The sequence below is a fragment of the Anabrus simplex genome, chromosome 7, assembly GCF_040414725.1.
Source record: "Anabrus simplex isolate iqAnaSimp1 chromosome 7, ASM4041472v1, whole genome shotgun sequence".
Lineage (NCBI taxonomy): Eukaryota > Metazoa > Arthropoda > Insecta > Orthoptera > Tettigoniidae > Anabrus > Anabrus simplex.
Window position 1 is genome coordinate 182,301,410 of NC_090271.1, and position 22,748 is coordinate 182,324,157.

Below are 22,748 nucleotides of genomic sequence, written 5' to 3' on the forward strand. Positions count from 1 at the left end.
TGGATTCGCAGAAGTTGCGAAGACCTTTCTGATATACGGATAAGTCATTTATCGCCAACACCAATGGATGTCTCCATCGTACCAACTACCAGTTATGTTAAAAATATAATTCTGCATATATCTTAAATTGAAAATGAATTTGCGAATATAATGCTAATGCTAACCAAATATGTCTTCATCACATCTCTTTATTCAAATTCTGAGAAAATTAAGGAAAAGAAAAAAATATATAGTTAAGAAGAATTATCGTCTCCTTTGAAAATTCATTGAATTAACTTTCATTGTAGTATCAAATATCTTTGATTAAATTGCAATCATAATTATGTACAACAGGAAAATTAAAATGATTCTGTAAAACTCAAATCATTGAAATGAAATCACATCATTGTATGAAAGACAATGTCCCTAAACTTCAGTCCAAGTTTCTCGAAATATTTACAAATCTTCTTGGAAAATATTACATTTCAGCATTGATTATTTCTCTTGTGATTATTTATTTATTTATTTAGGATAAGGGTAAGATTTTTATTAATCTGGGATTCTGCTTTATGGATGCATCAGGAAAAAGATGATTACTAAGTCAACCTCATTATGCGCTAATTTCTTTATTAATATCTAATTTCACTTATCCTCTCAAATGGATATCATTCATCTTATAAATCTTACAAATTAGTTTAATGATATAAATGTGTCTGATGAGATCTATAGTCAGGTGATTAATTGAATTCCAATACCTCACTTATTGTTATTTATTAAAATGGGTATAGAGTATTTATTCATGAAGACTCTATCAATTATTTTGCCTTCTGGAATTATATATGAAAAACTTATAATACTTGTGCATAGGATTAAGTAAGGGCCATGTACTTCTTCAGCAAATATTCACCATGATGGTAGAGATATGGGTTAATTTCTAATTAATATCCTACTCAACTTTCCCTATAATGAATTGTTTCGATGATTTACTAGTGCCTTAACTCCTTATGAACTTCATCATATGTTTTTACACATCATGGTATCAAGTATATTACTGACTCTGGATTGCGTCAATATTCTTGTTTTTATTTTCACAACTGATTCTATCCTTCATTATCGACAAAACAATACATATCACATTTATTTATTCTTCCTCATATTCGTTCAATATTCCTACATTATATCATATATATTAATATCTCAATGTCATATTTCTTTTTTCTCTTGCAAATACTCCTCATCTATACCTTAACTTGACGCACAGAATTCTCTAATCATCATTTGTTCACTTGATTAATCCATTTCTTCTCAATCAATCTCAGTTTCACTTCATATTACTCTCATATCCTTATATTCTAATATAATTCAGTTCTGATTTTATACGGCACTGTACAATCTCCACACTACAAGATGGTAACCCTTATTCATTTATAACCTTTATCGATATATATCTCATAATTCATATATATAACCTCTTCATTTGCTTAAATGTTAGTGCGATAGCACTTATATGTTGTTCACTTCACACACATCCTACCCAAGGATTGCTTATGTTATTCAGATGACTACCTATTATCCCTGCATTTCAACACAAGTATATCATTAATTCGCGAGGATCTAACATATCTGAGCTAATTTGAAGACCATAACGTCTAACCAATTATTCACCAACAAATAATCTGCAAGATTTATCTAACTTACTGCGCTAATAAAGAAGACTTATCTTTTTCCGTCAGCTCCACAGGGATTGAATTAGATGCTCCAGGGCATCTGTGGTTCGGGCATGGCAATTACATCCTCTCGCTGGTCATTAGGATGCTCTGGGATAGGTAAGGTTCCTTTGCTGCCTCCTCAGGTCAGTCTCCTCCGGACACCATGCCATTGTCTTCTTAGAACATTGTGAGAGACATGTCTTACGAAAATATAACAAAATAAACACACATGAAGTCAGTTGCGTCATGATAACGGATTCCATAGCCTTCTAACATGCTAAATTCAATGTAAAGTTTGTCGTTATAACTTCAGTCTTAATAGCATTTGTAGACTACCAAAATGTCTACCCTCATTTCAGATATCTGTATTAAAGTTGCTATTTTATGGGTTAATTTAGCTATTTCTCGTATCCTTAAGATTTCCTTCCTTGTAACCTTGTCAGTGGTTATCCCTTGCCATCTTGACGATTCAGTGTATGCCTTTCTTTCAAATTTTCTTCCTGTCTCGCAGCTTTATTTATGATTTCTGTAATTTTGCATTCTTCAATAAATATATATAGATTTTGCCAATCTTTCTACTTAAATTAATTGAATTTCTCTCAAAGTCTGAAATGCTGTACGTGATAAATAGCTAGATCAATACGACTGTTGCTCAAGTTTTGCTCTTTCAATTTTCAATCTTTCAATGGTAGTGTTATAACAATTCTGAACTCGTACTTGTCTTAGTCACTGCCGCCTTGACCTTTTCTGCCTCGATCATGCCATATATTATATTTCATTGATATAGATGACTGAGTTTATGCACCGCATTTAACTTATCTTTGCAATTGCGTCCATTTTAGTTCCAATAAACTATCAATTTCGGACAGTGAAATGGCACAAGGGAGATATGCTGCACCAAAATTACACAAGTTCATCTTCAGTATGTACGATGTATTTTCAATACAATATATCAAGTAAATGATATTACATAAGTGTTGGGACTAGTTTCAGCCACTTAGTGGCCATCTTCAGTCAAATAAAAATTAAACAAATTATATGATAAATAAATGTATACCGGACAAAGACAATGTTGTAGGAATAATTATAACATTAAAATATACAACAAAAATTAAGGTTATGATCTTCTTGTCAAAATATGATGTCTTTAAGTTGACTTAGGACCTCAGGCAAAGAAGTAAATCTCTAACGTCTGATGTAGAACAAGCACTGAGTTGCTGGAGGAAGCAGGCAGGCCATTTAAACAAAGGAGTGGATAGGGAACAAGCACTTTAAAAAAAGGCTTTATTATTTGCCTACTCATCAAAAATGAAATGTATAGCTTATAATTGCGCTGCCAACCAGGCATTAGACATTAGAGATTTATATATATATAATAATTATTTCTATAACATTGTCTTTGTCTGGTATACATGTTTTATTTATCACATAATTTGTTTAATTTATATTTGGCTGAAGATGGCCACTAAGTGGCTGAAACTAGTCTCAACTCTTATGTAATATCATTTACTTGATACATTGTATTGAAAAGGTGGACCCTCTCTCAATTTATTCTTATAATTGCACTTCAGTACGAAACAAAAATGAAATTTATAGCTTATAAATATAATTTTCATTATACCAGAGATAGAAATGAATGAAAACCTCGTATTTCCACCCATGAGAAAACCATATTTCTCCATCTGTCTTGTAAAGACTTGCCGCGTTGCCTGAGAAGGGAACAGAAAACTCCAATGGTTGAATAATTGGGTTATCATTAAGCAATGAAAATGCCAGGAACAGTTCTCCGGCCATTGCCGACCGCTCATTTTTTGGGCTTCTTCTGTAAACTTTACTCTGAAGGAATTATGAGGCTTTCTTTGCCCAGCGACGATTATATACGATTACATAAAATAAACTTCATTATAAAGCCCGTATTGTCGTGAGTATACATTGAAGGTTAGGTCAAATGTTCCACCTTTACAATACTAAGATTCTTTATTAACTAAATATTTACATGATTTTTAATTATATCGGGACATGTTTCGTCTACCTTGTAGACATCATCAGCCATAAAAACTTTTGAGAAAAAGCTACAAGGACAAGGACAAAGTAACACATAAAAATAATTCGGGTAACCGAATATGTCATTTAAAATGGTGAAGAATTCAGAACTGTTTTGAGCACAGCACTTAAGAATATCATTGACATTAAAATTTAAATTGTCCACATGGGATGATACAGTAAAAACTTGCGTTAAAATTCTTCTTTTTTGTGTGATGTGTTAATATATAATATTCTGTTATGTCGTGAAGGCTTGATAATGAATTGCACAATGTTCATTCCAATAGGATAATAACGATGTATAAGAAATACAGCGAGCATATGTTAAAGCCGTCTTATTGGTGTAGTATTGGCATTTCCTGTTGAGAAGTTAGGTGGAAAATTTGAACGTGATGACGTAATGTGGAATGTGCAGTAGAGGGCCCTAGAATAAGAAAGATAGCTGTTGTTAGTGTTAAAATAGGCAAATTTTTGTGTCTTGAGATGTAAAGTAATGAAAATGAGAAGTGCGGCACATCTGATTACTTACGTTCTCGCCTGTCTGACAGGATTATATACGATACATTATTGTTGTTATTATTGAGTAACGGGGTGGTGTTATCAGCTCAGCTGCTTGCCTGTCATCCTGGCGACCATGGTTTGATTCCTAGTGTCAGGAAGGGCATGCAACCTTAAATACCCGGCTACAACTATTTTATGCCCCAGTACATGCAGGAACCCTGCGCAAGCTGGATAAGCTGTGGAAGATGATGATGATGATTATAATAGTTAATATTATTTGGCATTCAGTAACAATCATTAGTTATATCTGGTATAATCACAGTTTACACGTTTTTCAGGGATACGAAGGTAAAAAAATTGGATTTTTGGGGTTCGCCAACCAAAGAATTTGAATACAACTGGTCTAGACTATAAATGTATTTTCATGCTGGGTGAAATGGTAATTTAAGGGAAGGCCTAAAATTTACTTCTCGGATATCTGTTACTAATCGTCCTATCAATAAATACTATGTAATATTGTAGAGATAAAATTTCTGATCATTTATGTCTTCCACTTTTTTACTGTACCAGCAATGATAACAGATATTCATAATTTAGACTTTTGTTGCTTAGTCCATGTCAACGCCAAGCATCACTAACATGGAAATACTGTTGAGCCATGTAAACTGGCGATGGTGTTGTTTTTGCAATGATTGTCATAATGTAAAAAACCGCATGCTCATCAGCCCATATCAGTAATGAAAATTGTGAAGATGACTATCAAAATGAAAAAGTTGGGAAGGAATGTCATGAAAGCAGAAAGGACTCCCTTTGCATTGGATGCCCTAATATCATAGTCAGAAGGAAATTAGATATAAAGACGTACAATATTGAAAGTCCATAAAATTGATCAACAATAACATTACATTGACTGTTATTTGTTGTAATGTACTTTATCTCTGCTGCTGCAACTCATCTCTGATAGATGGTATACATTTGTGTGTCAAGTAGAACAGCCTACCTGAATATTGGCAAGAAGTAGCTGGGGAGTTAGATATCTTTCTTTTTAAGCATGCCATTAGTCTGGTTCATACATTTTCTGAAAACTAGCGGTACATGACACACTGGTTCATCGTAGTATTTCAGCTATTCGATCCCTGCTATGAGGCTCTGATAGGAATGGGTAGTGTGCACCCTTAATGGAAAACAGTAGAGCATTGTTCATTAGTGTCTGTAGCAGAGCCGCCGGCTTGAGTGGCTCAGACGTCTGAGGCGCTGGCCTTCTGACTCCAATCTGGCAGGTTCGATCCTCGCTCAGTCTGGTGGTATTTGGAAGGTGCTCGAATACGTCAGCCTCGTGTTGGTAGATTTACTGGCAAGTAAAAGAACTCCTGCGGGACAAAATTCCGGCACCTCTGTGTCTCCGAAAACCGTGAAAGTAGTTAGTGGTAACGTAAAGCCAATGGTATTATTATTATTATTATTATTATTATTATTATTATTATTATATGTAGCTGAGTCATTCCAGATTGCCATTGTTAGAATGCCGGCATAGTAAGTGCTGTTTTCCATTTGATCGAGCATTTCGTATATTAGTATTGCTTTTAAACATGATATTCAAGTCTGTTATATCGAGTTCAGTTTAATATTTGTTTGTGTCTGTCACAGCCTCATGGGAAAATGGATGGGTGGATTTTAATGATACTTCATATTTCAGTTTAGAATAAGGTTGAGTCTGATCTTAGCTATCTATAAGTTCAAAAAAAATTCAGAAGGAAGGGTGCTTCAGAAGTGGCCTGAAGAATAAAATTCGATGTATCACTATTATGGTCGATTTTACAAGATAATAGATAATAGCAATTTTTTTCGTATACCTTTTTAAGATACAGTCAAAAGCAATGGAAATATCATTGGGAGTCACATGAAATGTTAAGTTCAAGTGCTGGTAACTAAATCTATAGACTGTAAGGAGAGTTGGTATGGAGATGCTTTGTACATCTGTTTCTTTTTTAAACTTACTCTTTCTTTTTTGTTGGAAGCAAGAGATCAAATCACGATCAGCAATAATACAAAACAATATTAAATTGCAAAGGGCCACAGAGAACAAGGAAGTTAGTACTTGATGACAAGCTGGTGACAGGGAGAGGCATGGCCACTTATACGCCTCAGAAACTGCAGAACATTGTGAGGGGTGGACAGAAATATATATGTACACATGCTGAATTATTGTCCCATCAACAATGGGTCCTCCAGCTATTCAATAATCAGCAAGGAACCCTCCTAGTCACATTATCAATCATACTCAGCTGTAGCAGCACTGTTGCCCGACCTACAAATGATGTTGGTTCATTATTTAATAATACCAACGGAATTTTAGAGGGGAAAAGTGACAGTAATTTGGTTGCGAATATGGAACTATGGGCATATAAATGCGTTAAGAATAGTTATGGAGAATGACGTAACAGAAAGTTAACTAGCCAACTGGTTTCACGCAAAGAACATAGTATTACACCACCTTACATTCTACGCTAGAGTGGAGAGAAGTGAGGACTTCAAGTTCCAAATTTCAAGTATTTGTGGATTTAAACAGAATCTAAACATAAATATTTGCACATTTCTAAATATATTTGAGTGTGATTTGATAGAACCTGATGTTCATTCATTAACGAAATGTGTAATTTTATTTTTAAGTTGTTTGAATTTTAAGGTTTTCTTTTTCTTTTTTGAGAAGTTTCTAAATTTATTTATTTATAAATTAGTTTTGACAAGCTGAAGAACTTAACAGTTATAAATTAACTGAGTCAAAACTGAAAAGAAATGGCTTCAGATATTACAAACAAACAAAAAAACCGCTATAATAATGTGTGTCAAAGGCGTACTCAATTTGGCTCAGTGAACAATGCCCCAGCTCAGGCAGGTAAAGGAGCAGAGTCACTCTGACGGAAGGTACAGTTTAGCAGCTTTCAGCTACAACCAGTGTAGAGACACGTATTTAAACTATTAACAGTTTTATTGTGCCTAATGTCTCATTTCCCTCTACTTCTCTTACCCTCCATAACAGAGTTGCGAACAGCTTCATCATCGAGTTCATTCCTAACTTAGCCTTTATCTCCTCATTCTGACTACCCTCCTGCCATTGTTTCCACCTGTTTGTACGAGCAATCATTCTCGCTACTTTCATGTCTGTTACTTCTAACTTGTAAGATATCCTGAGTCCACCCAGCTTTCGCTCCCATAAAGCAAAGTTGGTCTGAAAACAAACCGATGTAAAGATGGTTTCATCCGGGAGCTGACTTCCTTCTTATAGAATACTGTTGATCGCAACTGCGAGCTCGCTGCATTAGCTTTACTACACCTTGATTCAATCTTACTATATTACCATCCTTAGTGTGCTGGCCTTTGGTACAGGGGCCCCTGGTTCGATTCCCGGCGGGTCGGGATTTTTAACCATCATTGGTTAATTTCGCTGGCACGGGGGCTGGGTGTATGTGTTGTCTCCATCATCATTTCATCCTCATCACGACACGCAGGTCGCCTACGGGTGTCAAATCAAAAGACCTGCATCTGGCGAGCCGAACATGTCCTAGGACACTCCCAGCACTAAAAGCCATACGCCATTTCATTTCTTCATGTGCATTAGATTATAGTGAGTAAACAGAATAAGTTATTTTGTATATAGGGTGTTTCTATATTCCCATTACAGACTTTGAGGGCTTGCATTGGGGAACAAGACGGTTAGCATAGGATCTTGTGTCCAGAAACATACCGTCTTACTGCTACCCGTAAAAAACCACCACAGCACACATTCAAATCTCCTGCATTGTCGGCGACACTGCCTGGAATACATACGTCATTGAACAATCACGTGATGTCCCATACCCCTACAGGTTTGTTTACATTCCATTCCATTCAGTTTAGTGTGTGATCCGCAGGGAGATGTGTTATACCTGCTGTTGTACTTCTGATTTTCATTCATACTGCAGTAGAGCAATAATTCTTTACTACGTACACAGCAGTAAGCTGTACTTACAGTAGTTTATCTGCACCAAAGATTTGCGCAGTACTGGATAAGTCATGGCGGCCCGATTGCTTGGCCTGCACGTTCACCCGACTTGACACCGCTAGACTACTACCTGTGAAGTCACATGAAAACTTGATTTACGAGACCTCTGTGGAATCCATAGAAGATCTAATGGCACGGTTATGGCTACGGTGGATGTTGGAGGACCAGGTATTGATGATCGTGTGTACGAGAACATGATATGTAGGTACCGTGTCTGTGTTGATGTTGGTGGCTGTCGCATCGAGCCCCACCTGTAATTGGACCCAGGTGACAAGCAACAGGAGTTGGACAGACAGCCGAAAATGGGGGGAGTTGTGATTGTGTGCTGTGATAGTTTTTGTGCGGACAGCAGGAAGATGGTACGTTTCCGGACACAAGTTCCTATGTTAAATTTAACCGTCGTGGTCCCCACTGCAAGTCCTCAAATTCTGTAATGGGAATTTAGAAACACCTGTATAAATGCCATATGCTAAGTAAATACATCTAATTATGCTCATTTCATTAGGTTACGCATAGGAAACAAAATTAATTATTTTGATGTATTAAATAAAATACTCTATTGACTACTACCTGTACCCACAGAAATACTGTAGGGCTATCTTAAAACTTACTTAGGAATACAGCATAAACATTGAACGACAAACTGTACAACTGTGGGCTGGTTCAACTATCTGTTGGTAAACTAGATGGCAGCTATGCGGAAGGTTAACTACCCGACAGTGTAAATCAGCTGGTAATTTAGCTTGCGTGCTACCACCTCCGCATAAGCACCAGGTAGCTACCCTGGAGCTCGATACCAACATACGGGTTGGCTAGACTGATTTTCAGAGACTTCTCGCTTTCGACTGAGGTCCTATCTATCGTTAAATGTTTCTATTGTCTTTATTTTCCAGTGTTTGTATCTGTTATCAGAAACAAGCCTAATAAGGGAGTCTGTACAGTTGTCGACAACGATTTATGTCAAGCTATCATGAGGTTAATCTATGTGGTTCAAAATCAGTACCTAATTGGGTTTAAAAGAAAAGTTTCCAACTGAGGTGCTCCCATGGCCCCGGCCGGCCCCGGCACTGTGATGTAGCCCTGGCGAGGTGGTGGGAGAAGGAGGGGAAGTGGCAAAGGCAGAATCACAGGTCATCAAGTCAGCGCGCAGCTTACGAAAACAATATTATTTATGACAATTCTGTGAATACATAAACAAACAAGTTATTCTGTACATACATTGCGTTTGCCTTAATGTACTTTTAGCATTTAAGTTGATTGTTGACATCGTTTTGCGGCAACTAATTTACCAATATTGGGTACAATCGATTTGGCAGTAGAAATTCTAAGCACAGCCTTTAAGACAATATCAGACAGAGAAGTCCTACCGAGCTCGATAGCTGCAGTCTCTTAAGTGCGGCCAGTATCCAGTATTCGGGAGATAGTAGGTTCGAACCCCACTGTCGGCAGCCCTGAAAATGGTTTTCCGTGGTTTCCCATTGTCGCACCAGGCAAATGCTGGGGCTGTACCTTAATTAAGGTCACTGACGTTTCCTTCCCACTACTAACCCTTTCCTGTCCCACCGTCACCATAAGACGTATCTGTGTCGGTGCGATGTAAAGCAACTAGCAAAAAGAGAAGTCCTAGTTCTACATTTATGTAAATTCAGAAATGAAAACATCTGTTCGCATGCATAGGTTGTACCGAATATTGACGTAAACTTTAAGGCCAGTGCATGAAGTGTGGGAAATTCTTGTGGATGAACACCTTTGTAAAAGAAAATTAAATCACCATTGTAGTGGTAGTACTTGTCCTTTAGGATTGCGTTGCACTGTAGTTTCATCAGCCCTGTTTGGAAATGTGATGGTGATTTTTCAGGACCCGCTGAAAATGGGGTCATAAATATTTGAAGTTGAGGTGCCATATCATTCATTTCTTTGGATTTGGCATTGAATTCATGTTGCAAAGTTTGTAACGACATCTGATAGTCTCTAAGATTTTCGTAAGTAGAAAAATGCAACGATTTTAATAAAGTAAAATTGTAAAAGTTTCCAGCTTCAAGCCGACTTTTCAGTAACAAACTCTGCATTTTGAAAGCCTTGATTCTATCACACATACTGCTAATCAATGTGTTTCCCTTGCAGTGAAATATTTAAATCATTCAAATAAGACGTTATATCCGCCAAGAAAGCGAGGAAGGTTACCCGTTGTTTATTCCGCAGAGCTGGTTCTGGAGAACCTTTCATATCCACGAACAGAGCAATTTCTTCAATTATTGCAAAGAAAGTTGCTGGCACTTTCGCGCAACTTAACCAGCACACAATGCAATAAAAGGAGATGTTGCTACGTTCTGCCTCCAGATCTTTTAAAAATTCTTTTAACTGCCGATGGTTCAAACCTTGCTTTCTGCAGAAATGTACACATTTTGACACTGTATCCATAACAGATTTAAAGTTGCAAAAGGTTTTTTGCACATAATTGTTCTTGATGTAAAATATAATGTCCTGCGTGGAGTAGGTGGGGAAGAAGGGGAACCGTGCTGCTGAATGCTGCGCTGGTACGCCCCATCACTAAGTGCTCGAGTTGGAAAGGCCAGGTTTAAAATCTCAATATTTTAATGTTTCAATTTTCTTATGCCAGTTATAAGTTGTCATGTACTGTTAGGCACCATTTCAGCAAGTATCCTCCCAGTAGAATGATCAAGATACTCACTCCAAAATAGAAGGTATGCAGGTTCTTTTTCTCTTTTTAATTAATTTTTGTTTCCTGCCGTTGTTCTTAACTCTTTTTTACATGCTTCCATAAACGTATATACAGATATATGCAGATGATATACTCATAAGGTCAACCAACAAGGATGAATTACAAGCCTCCGTAGACAGGCTAGCGGCTTGGTCAGAGGAAAACCAACCAACCATCAACACCAACAAGACAGTGACTATGATTTTTAGAAAATTCAGTAGAAATCAAGATTAGTAAATAGTTTTAAATATTTAGGTACGATCCTACAAACCACAGGAAATTCTTTCAGAGCCTCTGCAGCCGTAAAAAACTGTCGCTACCAAACTGCCATGTTTCTTTTTTTCTTTAAGATAATGCCTGATCTAACATATTGAATAGAACTGATACAGGATCACCTAAAAGTTAACCTTCTCTCTGCAATTGAAGAAATAAAAGCAAGATATCTTAAAATGTTAGGAGTCTTTAAAACAACTCCGTTAGTATATAGTATATGAACTAGCCTGGGAGACTTTCTTCATAGAAAACCTAAGGTTCAAACTACAGCTATCATCCACATCTTCAGAAACAGAGCTGCTCCAGAACAGAAGAATAAAGAAGGCCAGCATTTGGCCTGATTTCTATACAACTGATGCCATGATGAACAGGAAATGGACAGAACCAAACAACGAATTGCCTCTCAGTCCATGGTTTCCATCACAAATTATGTAAAACAACTCGTTTCTATGAACCAACACAACTATGTGTATGCTAACTTTGCAATAACCTCTGTGAATGTTATCACTTCTCAGTCTGCTGAGAAAGATCTCTAATTGACTACAGTAAAGAATGATCTGCCCTAATTCTTTTCCATATTATTATTATTATTATTATTATCATCATCATCATCATCATCATCATCATTATTATTGCCATTTGACTGCAATACATTCTTAATATAAGTATTTACACACATCTTCCTTATGAACTTACTGCCTTCGAACATTCTATTCGCAGTCTTGTATGAATTAAGTACTTCCACAATCCTCTATTTGTAACTAGCTCTGTGACCTCGTTTAGTTCCACATGCTTCCATTTATTGATAATGAATTCCTTTCTAATGTTTAAGTTTATGAAGATAAAGTTGGAAGATAAGGACAAATTGGGGTAAACATCATTCATGGGAAGAGGAATTCGGGAATGGAATTGTTTATCAAAGGAAATGTTCGACAGATTTCCAAATTCTTTGAAGTAATTTACGAGAAGACTAGGTAAACAATTCATAGGGAATCTGTCACGTGGTTGACAGTCCTAAATGCAGATAAGTGATGATTGGAATTAATCAAAACATCACTTTCTGTAAGTAGCACACATATAAAGCATTTTCCTAATAGACGTAATATTCTGATGAAAGATTTCAGTGAAATTTATTAACAAAAGAACGTAATGAAAAGAGGCATGCAGATAAATACAACAGCTAATCATGAAAATATAAATATTCAGCATAATGAGGACTCGAATCTACGAACCTCATAGTACGAAGCGAGCACCTTAGCCATTACGCTACAAGAACGCTTGGGAGGGGGGATGAAGATATATAATAACTTATACCCGGTGTCTGAAAACTGAAAAATTAAAATTGGAAAATTAAAGCCCATTTGAGATGATTTCCAAATAGATTTTGATTTTGTATGCTTGTGAAGTTCCTTCTTGAAAACTTGACATATACTGTGTGTCCCCAATGCTGTAGATGCGAGAGGCTGGTGTGACCGTTGCAACTCAAGGGAAGCATCCATGTTTAAATTCCTGCAATAACAATACTGATCACTGTTACGGTATCATGCTTTCATCAGCATACCAAGCTAATTTAAGTAGTATGTCATCAAAAATAAAGCTAATTATGTTCACCTCCAAAACTTGCCTGGCAGGTAAACTTTTAAAAGGAAAATATTAAAACTTATTTTACCACTCATTCAATACTTAACAAGCAATGCAAAAGTAGGATCTCATCCTTATTTTATTGCCTAATTATTATAACATGGAACATGTTTCATTCATTTTCTGAACATCTTCAGCCATAATGTCTTTACAAGGTTGATTGGTAACATTGATCTAGAATTTGTATATATGATTTGTCTTTAACAAACTTATTAATAACAATCTTTAAGAAACCTTATTAAATATATTTCTTTATATATTACGTCGTATAATTAAGATATAATGTGACTATTTGTTGAGCTTGAAATGAAAACTTATTCTAATATTAAAAAATGTGATGTCTGTTAGTTGGTCTAGGTATAACTACATTACACAATCTAATTGTCTTAACATTTTTGTAGTTTTAACATTAAAACATTTTGTTGAAATCTGGCAGAAACATTTTTTCACATGTTGTACCATTTAGAAATGAAACAATGATACACTCTCAAAACAAATGAGATTAGGTGTAATTAATATCATAATATCATAACCTATAACAAATAACGGAGCATCAGGTGGACGTTTTTGAGGATGAACCTTCGATGTTAGGCCCCTTAAAACAACAAGCATCATCAGCAAGCCATTTGTATTGAAGGCCTTCTGAAACTGGGGATTGTCAACTTTCCACTCTGATAACTGTATGTATACTTTTAATCAAGAGAATAATCCATAATGATGACGAGGACGACATACTTCAAATAAGCTTTCAGTTTATTGGGTCGTGTTGAGGACAAACTGTACATACTAAAGAGATGTTAAGTACAGATAAAAAATGTCCAACCAAACACTGGTGGGAACCAAATCCACAGCCTTCTGATTTCACATCAGATGCTGTATACCAGTTTTGGCCCAGGCTATATTTATTCAGTTGGGAAGATTCTAAGCTACAGGTCTGATACTACTGACACAACTGTAGAGTGCACACTTGTAGCCTGCTGTGGGCCAATTCAAATGAATATTTAGTTTTCACAACTGCATTGTATTTCAAATAAACTTTCAGCTTAATAGGTCATGTTCAATACATACAGTAAATGCCAAGGAGATGTTAATTACAGAATCTGACATCAGTGGTAAACAGAGTCCACAATCTGATAATGATGATGATGATGATGATGATGATGATGATGATGATATGTGTAATTATATTTTAAACATCAACATTTCAATTTTATCATCAAGATCTTAGAATTAATATTTTCCTTGCAGAATGAAAGGGTTTCCTACATTAAGTACCAGTCTTCATGACACAGGTCCTTTCATCCTTACTTTGGATTTGAAGATATCTTCTTACATGTCTGGTGAACATAAACAGATCTACAGGAGTAATAAATGAATGATCCAGCTCATGGTGAATAGTCTTGCACACATTTCAAAGAATTATCCATGGTGACATTAAGATTGAATATATTCATAATATTGTGCTTTCTGAGGTCTGGCTCCTTGGCTGATTGGTCAGTGTACTGGTTCACAGGGCCCCAGATTCAATTCCAGTCGGGCTGAGGATTTTAGCTGTGTATGGCTAATTCCTCTGGTTTAGGGACTAGGTGTTCATGTTCATCTTAATACATTTCTTCTCATATACACACACCACACTACTAATCATAGAAAAACACAATAGTGAATAAATCCTCCTTATAGGGTTGGTGTCAGGAAGGGCACCCGGCCATAAAACTAGGCTAAATCCATATTGAGTGCCAGCCCCAATAAACTGCAAATGAGGAGAAGAAGAAGACTAAGATGATGATTATGATGATATCTCAGGATATTGCTAATCTTATCTATGATATATTATTTGAAAGGAATCTGTGAATCAGTCATCAAAACAGTCTTATATGAAAGCCCATTTTTCCCATTCATAAAAGAAAAATGATAAATTTTGAAATATGGTGTTACTGAAGAATACTAAGGTGAGACATGTAGATCTGATCACAAACGAAGAGATACTAAATAGAGTTGTTGATAGAACAACTTGATGAAATCTGAACAAGAGGTGAGATGCCCAGGACTTGTTCATTTACTTTTTGAAAGATATGTAGATGGTAAGAATGGTAGGGGTAGATTAAGGCATTATTATTTATTTATTTGTTTATTTATTTATTTATTTATTTATTTATTTATTTATTTATTTATTTATTTATTTATTTATTTATTTATTTATTTATTTATTTATTTATTTGTGGGTTTTTTTTTTTTCAAAAAAAGGCCAAGGAACTATTTAAATTATCTGCAAATGCAGAGATAAACTATTCACTCTATATAGTTCACACATACTGGACTGTTGGTCTTGGAGCTCCAGAACTGCCCTCTGCAGACATTATTTTCCCCCCACTAATGCTCTAGCTTGTTATATGTACCGTGGCTAGTTTAAATCCTGTTGATGGTTGCCCAGGTTGTTTTTAAGGTGGGTCAAAACACTCTGGACTCAGCGAGTGGCTGTGGGGTTTTGGCCATATAGTTTGTATTCAGAAGATAGTGGGTTCGAACCCCACTCTCAGCAGCTCTGGTTTTGCTGTGTTTTCCGGTTTCATCACAGGCAAATGCGGGGACTGTACGTTTATTAAGGCCACAGTTAGTCCTTCCCACTCCTTGCCCTTTCCATCCCATCATTGCCATAAGACCTATCTGTGTCCGTTGCGACATAAAGCAAATTGAAAAATACCACTTTGGTTTACCTATGAATCATGGCAGGTTGTGACATTTTGGTGGGGTGCTGGAGACCCATATTTGGTTCCAGACCTGAATCAGGCTGAAATTGTTGTCTACTAGGTTGTTTCTGGCTAAGTGTAGCCTGCTGGTAACATCAGTGATGTCTCCATGGCATTTGCATTTTAACAGTGGCGTATACTGAGAGCTACCAAGGCTATCACTGAAGCCCAAACCTCAAATGCGAAGGATGGAAATCTAAAGCACATTATAATGTAAGCATCTGACACATTGTTCCATTTACAAAAGTTGAAAGCAATGAGAAAAAACGTCGCACATGCTTCTTAGAGCAAGGCATCGGAGGTTGATATTGCAGCCTAGACTCTTGTCCCTCTCCCTCGACTTACCACATGCAGCTTGCTCCTGTATGCCTGATAGGCGCGGGGATTGGGGGGGATAGGTGTGCTAGACTTCGGTCCTACAGATCGCCACTGCTAACTATCAACCATGCGTTACTCATCGTATATACTTCATCTCATACTTCTGACATAATTATATAGATAACAAAGTGCTGGTATTTCACTCCCATTTACTACTACATCCTGTAAGGAAGACACTACAATGTCTGCTGTTATAGGGGTAATATAGTTTTCTTTTTATAGATAGATCTGCTAAATTGAAATGCAATCTTTCAGGTTAGTGTTCTGTTTTGTTGGTTGGATTCGACCCTGTGATCATGGGTTGGACACCACCACTGATCCCCCAAGGAAGCTAATTAACCAGTAAACGATGGGTACAACCACTGTAAAATTAGAAATTTTTATTTAATAATAATAATAATAATAATAATAATAATAGTGCATGGCATCTATGTAGGCTTGGTGGTGACCTAATGAGGATAAAATGAATGGCAAAAATGCCATAAACACCCCGTCCCCAAGCCATGGGAATTAACAGTATAAGGGGGTTGATTCTGAAAATTGAACCGGGGCCAATGGACCAAAGGCAAGCATTCTATCCATTTAGCCACAAAGCCGGACTTCAATTTGCTAAACCTGAGGCTACCATCTCCACTGATCAGGTGTTGATTATTAGCTTGTGAAGCAGCCTTGACAATGCAGCAGGCTTCTCTGTTGGCTACTGGCTGCAGCTTAAAACGCTTAAGGCTTGACGTTCACTGAACCAACCATCAAAAAGGGGTAACCTAAGTCTAGTGGTAGCCTGCGTCTTGATCCCAGTATATGCCACTGCATTTTAATGCCATCCATAATTTTCTTGTACTCTTGTAGGAGAGTACTTTTCTGACTAAGATGTGTTGGTGGATATGGCTAAGAACAAATTTGGCAAACAGATTACAATAGATGCAAAATGCAGTAGTTAGTAGTGACATAGAAATAAACAGGTAAGCACACAGTTAAGTGACATGAAGCTCTGCACCAAACCCATGTACAGACTAAAAATCCAAACAACAAACCCTACATAAAAACCTTAAATATTGACGCTTTATTCACAATGTCCTTTGAATTAAAAAGCTATTTACTAAAAATTTATTTTGCCAGTTCTTTTCCAGCTTCACCTGGACCATTCCTGAGCTTTGTGTCTGAGGCCTTGAACTTCTATAGACAACAGAGGGTTCCTAGTCATCCGTTGGTTGTACACTGCCTTTCTGGTGTTGGCAGAACAGGGCTCTTCTGCCTTGTGGCAGCTGCAATCTTAGACATCCAAGCAAGCCGTGGAATACTGGATTTGGTTACTGCTACTGCAAATATGAGTGCTCATCGCAAAGGCTCTCTGCGTGATCGTGAACACCTGAAGTTTGCATATCAAGCTGTGTTATACTATGCGCAGGATCTTCTTATGAAAAGTAAGTCCGGCTTGATTTAGAAGGTATTGTGCTATTAGAAAACTGAACACTGCATTTTTTGCATGCTTGCTTTAGTTGCTTTACTAAATATGGCTGCTATTTTCTCTCATGATTATGGGAAGAATGCTTTGCTAAAACTGTTCAATAAATTTTCTGGTCGTTCAATTTCTTAGAACAAAAAATATGGTATATCACATTTTAAAGTTATTATATTCCTAAAAAGCATCAATATTTTGAAAATTATTATACGACTTGTTTTAATAAAAATTTGTTTTTGTTTCATGTAAAACCACTGGCAAAATTCAACTCCTTAGTTAAATTTTAACTGATGTCACAATTAAATTACCTTTAAAATATAATTGTGGCTTTATGGTTAATCTAGTTGGAACATAAAAGATACAATACTTCCTTAAATACTTTCTTCAGGAAATAAAAACTAATGAAACAAATAGAACTAATCCTTGGTAACCTATTTTTTTTTTCCACTTGCTATTTGTAATAAACTGTTCTGGTTGCCTGCCGTCACAAGAACACAGTTTGAATAATACCATATTTAAACAAATAATCCCTGCACCCTAATTTAGGAAGGCTCATTTTGAAAAATAATGAAATAAACTAAAATTCCTTCCGTCGAAAGAGTCGCATAAGCAAAAACATTTCATATCATTCCGCCAGGTCCACATGGTCTTTATGCAAATATGAACGTCACAATTAATTAAAGTCTATCAGGTTCCACCTTTTCAATACTAATACAATGTTGTTGGATGATATTTACAACATTATTTATTACAGTACATGTTTCGGTGCTCTATTATGTCACCATCATCAGCTGATTTAGAAAATGTGAAAAAAACTTGGCGATCTAAATATTAAACAAAATATTGTCATACTTAACTCATACATATACATATTTACATACAACAGAATATTTATTGGTTAAATCCTAAACATCTATTATGCTATATTAAATATCCTTAATATGTAACAAGAGAATTCTTGTAAGTCCTTTAAGGATAGGAAACAAATACTTGAACTTAAAAGGAAAATAAAAAACGAAGAGCTTATAGTCACTAAAGCTGATAAAGGCAACGTAACCGTCATTATGCACAAAGCTGATTACATTCAAAAAACAAAAGACTTTTTTAAAGATGACTCTTTCTCTATTATAAAAAAGGACCCGACTCAATCATTGCAGAAACAATTGAAACAAGCATTGAAGACATCTTCTTTCCTCTTTAACGAATACGAGAAGCAGAAATGAATTAGCATGAACCCCGGTCTTCCTACCGCTAAAGCTCTACCAAAAATCCACAAGGCCGGAGTCCCCATTAGACCAATTATCAATTACAGACCTAGCCCCCTTTACAAATTAGCGCAGTATATTCAAAAATTCTTAAAACAACATTACAGATTCACTGCAAATAAAGCCATAAAGAATTCCGTAGAATTCACTAAAGAATTAATTAAATTTTGATTACAGGATCACCACACAATACATTCTTTTGATATAGTAAATATGTTCCCTAATATCAAAACTAATAAATTGCTTCCCATTGTAGCTAAGAATTCGAAAAAATACAGTCGCTTAAGCAAACTTGAAATTGATGAATTCATGGCGATTTTAAAATTACTGATCAATAACAACTATTTCACTTTCGACCAGATCATTTATAAACAGAATGGCCTTGCAATGGGGTCTCCGGCCTCAGGAATTTTGGTGGAGATTTATTTGGATTTCTTGGAGGACACACAAATAATTAATAATGAAAAATTCAAAAATGTTCTATTTTGGTCTAGGTATGTAGATGATGCGTTTATCCTGGATGAAAGCATAACCAACGCATCTATGACTCTTAGTAATCTCAACACGATAGATACGGATATAAAATTTACTTTAGAATCCGAAATAGATAAATCCATTAATTATCTGGACCTAAAGATCAATAGGCATGCCTCTTCATTTTCTTTTAGTATTTACAGAAAACCCACACAAACTGTAGCCACAATACGAAATGGTTCGATACACCCCTCAGCTCACAAATGCGCGACCTATAACAGCTTGGTGAATCGCGCTTTAAGCATACCAATGTCCAAACAAAACTTGGACAAGGAACTGAACATCATTCGAGCTATGGCTAAAGCCAACGGTTTTAAAGAGAATTTCATAGAACGAATACTAAACAAATTCAAATATCGCCCTCAAACGAGTCTGATGAAAAATAAACCAGAAGCTAAGGAAATCGCAACCTTCACATTTAATAAAGATGTGCACAGAATTACAAATATTTTCAAGAAGCGTAACATCAGGATCGCATTCAAGACAGATAATAGAAGTACAACAGTTTTACATAATGCTTCTGTTGTCAATAAAGTCAACCCATATTCTAAATCAGGGGTATATAGATTCAAGTGTAAAGACTGTTCAAGCGGATACATAGGGCAAACAGGGCGTAGCTTCAACGTCAGATATCAGGAACACCTTAACGCTGTAAAATATCACAGATTCTCAGCGGTAGGTCAACATATCCATGAGTACAAACATAAGTTCACAGACATAGATAAAGACCTCGATCATGGAAATACTTTCTAAGGGACAGAAGCTTGACATTACTGAAGCATGTCTAATACATATAGACCAATACTATATCGCTAACCTTAATCTGAATGAAATTTCGGAAAAACCCAAGGAACTGTTTGACGTTTTGATTCTATTACTTAACAAGCTAAAAATTCCAGAAAATTCAAATGCGTTCCGAATGCTACGTAACAACTTTGCGTACTATTGTCTTCGTCCACAACGCTCCCCGGACCCTCTCCTAAAAGTTCATGTTTCTAGAAACATCCCCTTTGCCGCCCCTACTTCTCCTTCACTAGCGCTTCGTCACACAGCACAAGATACTAGCACACACTCATGTTAATTTTAAGGACACTTCATCTAAAGCATTACTTTGTCAATTTTATATATTTTTCATCTAAACAGTGTTATGTGGCTGAAGATGTTGATAATATACGAAACATGTACCACTTTTGACCATTAAAAGTTGCCTTAAGCAATCATTGTATCGACTAGGTGGAAAATAAATAAATACTTAATTGTGAATCGGTAGCCGTCATGCGAAGTACACTGCTGTAGAGGTGAGTCAGCCGTATCAACAGTTAGATTCAATCAGCTTCTTTATCAATTTTCTCGCTTTTCTTTTAATATTGGGTTTTATCATTGCAGGGTTCCCATTGAACTGAGAAGATAAGTCCGCCTAACAACTGTAGGACAAATTAATTACAGTTCCAACCACGCATAAAGCAATAAAAATACGAAGATTTATTACTTAATAAACATAAGAAGACGGCTCAATTTTCAACAATTATATTATATATAATGAATTTTATCCAACAAAAGCAGCTAAGATACAAATGAAATGAACATTTTAACATCAAATAGACTGCATGCAATTTTAATTCCTCAATTTTAAGTGCGCATTCTAATTAGACAGTACGAGAGCATAGAATTACAGACATTAAGGAATGTGAAGACAACTCGTCAACCAGATGAGAAAAATTTTATATTCATGACTTACAAGAATTCTCTTGTTACATATTAAGGATATTTAATATAGCATAATAGATGTTTAGGATTTAACCAATAAATATTCTGTTGTATGTAAATATGTATGACAATATTTTGTTTAATATTTAGATCGCCAAGTTTTTTTTCACATTTTCTAAATCAGCTGATGATGGTGACATAATAGAGCACCGAAACATGTACTGTAATAAATAATGTTGTAATTATCATCCAACAACATTGTATTAGTATTGAAAAGGTGGAACCTGATAGACTTTAATTAATTGTGATCTCAGTTCAATACGGACAAATAAGATGAAGTTCCTTACGTTTAAATATGAACGTGTAAATTTACAAATATATCTGCTTTACCAGAATATATTTGAAATGATAAAAAATACATTATCACTGCTATAAAATATATTTGCCATGAAAATTAGCAAGTAGACCTAGGTATTTCATTAACCTCAACTTGGAATTACCTTGATTCCTTGTAGATTGAAAGATTCATTGTCTCTTGCATCATTAGAATCCTCTCTTAAATTACAAATTCGTCACACTCCATGTCTAAAACAATTTCCACATGCATTTTCTTTATGCGGATATTAACACTGGTGGTGGATAATTCTTTTCGTGCCATGTAAACACTTGAAACAGACACACCGACAAACTCGGATGTTAGTTTTCAGATACGGTAAAACCTCATTCATTTAAAGTCGTTGAGGCACAAGAATCGGACTTTGAATTACGTGATTTCGAATTAACCGCCAACTCGTACTTCAGAAATGCCAACACTTGCCACGTCACAAAATATTCTATGACACATTAACGCATGCAATCACCTTAATTCACAGTTTAAACTTTTCAAATACTGTGGAAAGAACGATTTCCAAAATATATCCAACAAGGTGCATTTATGCTATTCAAATAATGCACTTGGATAAATCACAAACATAACCTCACGCAACGAAAAAGAAAACACAATTCAAACACGAGGACAAATTATGCTGGCTCTCCTGTGCAAGTGCTTTATTTTTTGGATTGATGTACTGTTTGCATTTCTAGATGCCTTGTACTTGCACGGAAAGTACCCGACATCCTTAAAACATCGTGGCTTATCAAACTTTCAAATGACGAGGGGAGGAAGTCTTTCGCTTCCATCTACATTGCAACACAGTACAGTTACCCCATCTCCCTTTAAAAAGTCTGTTTGAGCTAGGCATAAAAAAAATGCAGTTTCATTGGCATTGACAGTATTGTTCGTTGCGTACGAAGTGATTATAATTGTGAGCCATGCTATTTCGCCAACTGTCGGCATCGCCAATGTTTGTGGATTCTGCTTCTCTGCTTCTCTGCTTCTCCGCGCACTGCCTGTTACGTGATATTGTGGCGTTTCTTAAAACACTGAATACAAAAGAATTAAGATTTCACTCAAACTTAGCAACTATGTAACACACTACATGTTACAAATTTCATGTTTGGTCCGTATTGAAATGTTCATCAGTTTTAAGATATTACCAAAATTTATTAGGATCAACCTATTCAATACAATTGAGTTTCCAAAGTTAGGATTTACATCTTATTACATTAAAATTTGAAGGGACATGTTTCGCCCTTTATAAGGGCATCATCAGCCTTTTTACACTCAGACCTCAAAGATAAAAATCTGGATCCTGATTGTCATAGTAAAAAATATAAAAATGAGAATATAAGATTGGAGCGTGTTC

The 22,748-nt window shown here is 35.9% G+C and overlaps 1 protein-coding gene across 3 annotated transcripts in view; it reads left to right on the top strand.

Moving 5' to 3' along the window:
* Positions 1–22,748, top strand: part of mop (myopic) — a 310,174-nt gene that overhangs the window by 237,050 nt on the left and 50,376 nt on the right. For all 3 annotated transcript variants that reach the window (XM_067151489.2, XM_067151488.2, XM_067151487.2), the window contains exon 17: positions 17,155–17,459. In XM_067151489.2, coding sequence (XP_067007590.2) covers positions 17,155–17,459 — 305 coding nt within the window. The remainder of the gene's footprint in view (positions 1–17,154; positions 17,460–22,748) is intronic.